Raw genomic sequence first — 5,530 nt, forward strand, 5'->3', positions numbered from 1 at the left:
TGCTTTTGGGGAGGATCAGACATCAATAACAAAAAACCGCCTAAAGCAGCACGGGACATGGTGATTTTGCCAAAAAAAGGAAGGTGGCCTAGGTGTCCTGAATCTGCAAACACAAAATGAAGCTTTGTTGCTTAAATTCCTACATAAATTCTATAATAGAGCAGACATCCCGTGGGTTCATCTTATATGGAAAAAATACTATGGGAATGGTAAACTGCCAGGCACTGTATCTAAAGGATCCTTCTGGTGGAGAGACATCATTAAACTTTTGGACAAATTCAAAGGAATAGCTTCAGTGTCAGTGAAAGATGGCAGTACTTGCTTCTTATGGCATGACTTATGGAATAATCAGGTGCCAGCGCAAGTATACCTGCATCTCTTTTCATTTGTTCGGGATAAAAATTTATCTTTGAAGCGGGCTTACTCGATCACAGAACTACAACAACTCTTCTTTTTGCCCTTGCCGGCACAAGCGTATAATCAATTGATCCATCTTGCTGAAGAACTAGAAAGATTGGACCTTTCGCCTGATCCGGACTTTTGGGTATATATCTGGGGTAATGCAAACTTCTCTTCATCAAAGGCATATAAGTCCCTCATTGGGCATAGAGACATTCATCCAGTGTATGATTGGCTATGGAAGTCGAGATGTCAAAATAAACATAAAGTCTTCTTTTGGTTGGTTTTGAAAGATAGACTTAGTACAAGAGATATCATGCGTCGAAAACATATGGCTCTGCCCTTATATAACTATGTCCTTTGTCACTACAACAAAATTGAGACACTCTTCCATCTTCTATTGGAATGCCCGTTTGCTCAAGACTGTTGGATCCATTTAGGTGGATCCTTTTTCCATTATGAATACCTTCAAAACTCAACTTCAAGTTCCCTTCTTCATGGAAATTATCATAATTATGAGCTGGTACATATGGATGGCAAGAAATGATTCAATCTTTCATGACATACCACCAACAACTCAAGGGGCCATCGCACGCTTTAAGACTATTTATTCTTTAGTTCTGCATAGAGTTAAAGAGGTCTGGAAAGAATCAATGGTGGAATGGCTAGAGCTTATGTTGTAATCTTCATAATTTTCTTCTTAACCTTTTTTGTCTCTTAGTTACAAACTGCTTTGCATTCGTCTCCTTTCCTTTTAATATATAACCAGCAGGGATAAAACCCTCCTATTTCATCAAAAAAAAAACTTCAGGCACAGGTCAGGCCACCGTGTACAAGCAGTGGTTGTAATTACAGGCAACGGACAGAGCTCTTCGTTTCTTTTTCAAAAACAAAAAGACAGCTCTTCGTACAGAAAGTCAGAAACGGTATGTGGTAGGTAGCGGTACTGACTACAACCTTTAGTTTGAAGAAATGACGCGGGGAGTGGGGACTACTGCACCCCTTCGACCTCAACTTTCATGAATCAGATGGTAGCGGGTAGCGCGACGAACGTCGCATTGTTACAAGTGGCATACAGGCAACAATTTCAATATCTGAATCACTGTGGTAAAACTAACAATGCACAGCTGTGATGGTGTGCCTACATCCATTCAAAAGCGGATGTCACCTGAATCGAAGGGTCCTGTCAGGTTTCTTTAGTCTTCTGCAATCTGATTCCAATAATATGGGAGAGAAAGAATCGATGCTATGAACCGCCTGAAGGTTCAACCGTGGCACGCCACCAAAAGCTAACCGAGAAACTTGTGGAGAGAGATCGGACGTAGTGCCACCATTTTGGTGGGATGTAAAGCAGCTCACCCTCCTCCAGTACACAATCCATGAATTCCAGGTTTTCAGCCCTAGGGAACTCCTTCAAATCCATGTTGTCAAGATCTACCTGCATAGACAATTATTAGCACAATAGCACTGCATTCTAACTACATTGAGCAAAGCCCAACGAGATCTGGAAACAAGAATTTATGTAGTTAATTGGACAATACAGAAGAATTAGAATGAGCAGTCCCAGAAAGTAATCACTTATCACTGGTGGCAGCCAAACATACCATGTTTCTAGTAACCTACAATAACTACCTGAACGAAAAAAATGTCAGAATGCTAATAAGCGCAAAGAGAAAAATAATGGCCTAGAGATTGGAAAGTGGAAGCCTTTTTTATGCAAAGATATCAAACAGCATTAGCATGTTGGTCCATTTTGTAATACCATCATTTTAGATTTTAGAGTCATGAAAAGAGTAATAACAATGAAAATCTAGAAATTCAGTATTTCAAACTTATAGCTGCCACAACTATATGTAAGATAACGACGATCTGCAATGGTATCTCTGTCTGTCCTCAAAATACATATCTTTGAATAGAATCATAGATACTAGGTAGTACCTGACTGGTGTTGCTTAGCATAGTTTCTGTGTGTGGATACAAGTCCTCAGATATGGAAGCAGGATAAAGTCTAATGTACTTCCTGCCCAAGACCTGTAAAAACATGTGTTAGCCATTGCTGATAAAATTTACCTAATGGAACAGATACAATTTTGAGAAAATGTTAAGGTACAAACATCTTGAACCACTCAAACAGGCAGTTGCAAGCAAAAGACACTTGCCAAGATCTTTACCAGGTATTTAAGTGAACATAACCAGTGGTTATGACCAACTTAATGATGTATTCATTATGAGCACTCAAAGATGTCACATTGAGATAGCATCTACATTCCAATACATGAAAGATGAAGTGGGCATAGCTAACTGATAACTAAAACAGAACATGGTTCACTTGTTAGCATAGTAACATAACAGAATACTGCCATATTATTACAAGATATTTTTCAACATAGCCAAGCAAATAATTGGAGATATATCCTTTCAAACTACAGCTTAAAAAGTTGACATTTGTTCATTACACAATTTTGGAATCACAGGTACATCAGTTATAAACTGACGCTGGAAAACAACAAGGGAAAAGAAGCATGTGCTTTACCTGAGCTAAGATGTTGTGGTGCGGGTCATGGTGCAATGGTGTTACTGTCCCATGTGGGCCAAACCAAGCATTGAGTGATTGTAGTTCACCTCCGCCAGCATAACAGTAGTCAGGAACCATTAAGTCTTCACTAAGCTCTTTTATCTGCCCAAGCCCAATCCAATGAAGTAAAATCCACAACTGAACAAAGCCAATCTACTAGAGATCAACAGTGACAGATTGGATACCTGCTCAAACAATGGATGCTGAGCTAGATATGTCAAGTTTGATGGACAACCAGTTGACCACATCCTCTCAAGGAACTGAGAAAATGTGATAAGCTCCTGCTTCCAATCACTACACACATAATTTTTTCCAACCTGACGAGAATCAACTTCATAAGTGGACCAAAAAATAATCATTACATACAATGAAAATGAAAAATGTTTTGGCTGTAATTTCTTCAGCTAACCAGCAGTCCTAAATCAGTAAGAAGCAAGCAAATGTTATAAGATTCATGAAAACATGAGTTTCTTGTGAGTTCGAATATCTCAGTACATTGCAGTTTGAGATACTTTCTCCGGTCACAAATACTTGACTATTTGGCCAAGATCTGGTCAAACTTTTGGAATTTTGACCACCAATAGCTTCTGAAACATTTAGGTTGGGAAAAACCATGTGTAGATTACTAGATTTGAATGAAAAAGTACTTTTATAGCCTCAAGACATCTATCATTAGCTATATTCTAATAGCAAACACTGGTCAAAGTTGCATCTCAAAGACAGACCGTGAAAAGTCAACATTGTGTTAGGTATTTTTAACCGGAGCTATTAGTATTTTCAGTCGGATATTACGTTATGTAGAGACAGTTTAAAAGAGGTGCAATTTACCAAGTGTTTTGACTCATTGACTGCCATGTCAAAAGATCAACGTTACACATATACGGGGATAGACTCTGTTTCACTGTTAGTTAATGCTACTTGATGACAAGGCTGATTGAGATAAAAGGTCCGACTTAAACAGTACAAACAAATATCGAGCACCATGTTTAATACACTTATTTATACCACATTGCTTAAAAGGGCATTGAAATGAGTTCTACTTGTACAGTTTGTTTCCTTGTTCTTTTAAATGCATTTGTTTTCCCAAATACCTTTAAATGCATTTGTGATTTGTCAAGCAGAAAAATGGCAAATGCATACTCAGTGACACTGAATTAAGTTAATGGAATAAAATTAGTCTGTTTCCAAAGTCTTTCAGCATTTAGTATAAGAGAAGCATTTACTTCAACAGGAACAGTCCGATCTCCAGCAATTTTCTTGAGGTATTTAATGTCCTTCCATTTTGTCCTTGCAGGCCAATGGTCAATGGTGCCACCGATTATGACAGGGGACTCACATAAAAAGTAATTACATATAAACTCCTCCAAGGAAATGTGTGATCGCCTCTCGACTTTCTTACTGGATAAAGACTTTGCTGGGAGAATTTTGAGTGCCTGAAACAAATTACTGTTAACAGCATTACAAGATGCGGAACAAGAGTTGAATTAGAAATCTTTCTATCAGCCACAACAAATTCAGGATCAACTATGCGTTCCAATTCAGTTAACTAGAGGAGATATTTCCATACAATATAGCCTGCAATTAACCTTTCCTGAAAAATAGCCTCACAAAATATGAATGATCCTAGGTACCTTAACCCCCAAAACAGTATAACAGGATTCACTGTAGCTTTGTCTAAACTACCAGAACATAGATGTAACCTCTCATTTCCAACAGTTCTAAAATTGTCACGTGCCTGATCTAGTTACACTGAGTTCTAAAGAATCAGTGAATAATCCAATCAAGTATTCTAATTGTAGTTCCCAGCACTGTAGTTCCCAAGTCCAGTTTCATCCCAAGCTCCCAGCACTGTAGTTCCAGTGTTAGAAATGTAAAAAACGGTTCATAGTAGTACAACAAGCCTCTGAAATAAGCCCATACACAAACACGAAATCTTACAAAGGCAATAGCGATCTCACATCAGCGATGTCTCGGTTCCTGTCGAGCCCCTCCCTCCACCTCCGGTCCTCCTCATCGACGGCCCCCGCGCCCTCTTCGCGGCCGCCGCCGCCGCAGCCGCACGGCTCGGCGGAGGAGATGCGTGCCAGGGCGGCCTCGAGGTCGGCGCGGAGCAGGTTGCCCCCCATGATGAGCCCCATGTCGAGCGCCTTGACCGCGGCGGGGCGGTCGCCGCCAGCGCGGAGCCGGGCGACGTGGAGGCAGGCGAGCGCGTATGCGTCCCGCCAGGCGGCGCCCACCTCGTTCCAGGGGCCCGAGTGGAGCTGCTCCCACGCCATCTCCCGCGCCGCCTCCGCCGCGCGGAGGTCCCCGGCCCCCGCCCCCGCCTTCTCCGCCGAGGCGACGAACGCGAACCCGCCCTCACCCGTTATCTCCCGCAGCAGCGCCGCCACCCGGTCCGCCTCGCCCTCGACGCCGGCGGAGGCCATCGGGGAGGAGGGGACGACGGCGTGTGCTGGGTGTGCGGGGGGAGGAGGAAAAGCGCAAAAGCGCAGGAGAGGCGGAGGAGATATTTCTGGCTCTGGTTGCCTTCCTCCGGATGCGTGCGGCTTTGCCTCA

The 5,530-nt window shown here is 42.2% G+C and overlaps 1 protein-coding gene across 2 annotated transcripts; it reads right to left on the minus strand.

Moving 5' to 3' along the window:
* Nucleotides 1-1,372: 1,372 nt before the first annotated feature.
* LOC117845570 (lysine-specific demethylase JMJ30) lies at nucleotides 1,373-5,530 on the minus strand. Of its 2 annotated transcripts, none has more exons than XM_034726633.2 (6): nucleotides 4,913-5,530; nucleotides 4,198-4,420; nucleotides 3,160-3,291; nucleotides 2,933-3,076; nucleotides 2,338-2,430; nucleotides 1,373-1,837 (listed from the first exon to the last, which is right to left on the minus strand). In XM_034726633.2, the coding sequence occupies exons 1-6, from the start codon at nucleotides 5,398-5,400 to the stop codon at nucleotides 1,646-1,648; spliced, it is 1,272 nt and encodes a 423-aa protein (XP_034582524.1). In that variant the 5' UTR covers nucleotides 5,401-5,530; the 3' UTR covers nucleotides 1,373-1,645. The 2 variants fall into 2 exon arrangements, with proteins under 2 accessions (XP_034582524.1, XP_034582525.1); XM_034726634.2 differs by having other exon boundaries at nucleotides 4,198-4,407; nucleotides 4,933-5,529.

This window comes from Setaria viridis, chromosome 2 (genome assembly GCF_005286985.2).
Source record: "Setaria viridis chromosome 2, Setaria_viridis_v4.0, whole genome shotgun sequence".
Taxonomy (NCBI): Eukaryota; Viridiplantae; Streptophyta; class Magnoliopsida; order Poales; family Poaceae; genus Setaria; species Setaria viridis.

Excerpts from the sequence above, each read along its gene's own strand:
- LOC117845570 (XM_034726633.2), bottom strand. The coding sequence starts at position 5,400 with ATGGCCTCCGCCGGCGTCGAGGGCGAGGCGGACCGGGTGGCGGCGCTG. Across the intron at positions 3,077-3,159 it reads AGCATCCATTGTTTGAGCAG|ATAAAAGAGCTTAGTGAAGA; the intron begins GTATCCAATCTG and ends GGGCTTGGGCAG. Across the intron at positions 2,431-2,932 it reads ACCACAACATCTTAGCTCAG|GTCTTGGGCAGGAAGTACAT; the intron begins GTAAAGCACATG and ends ATGTTTTTACAG.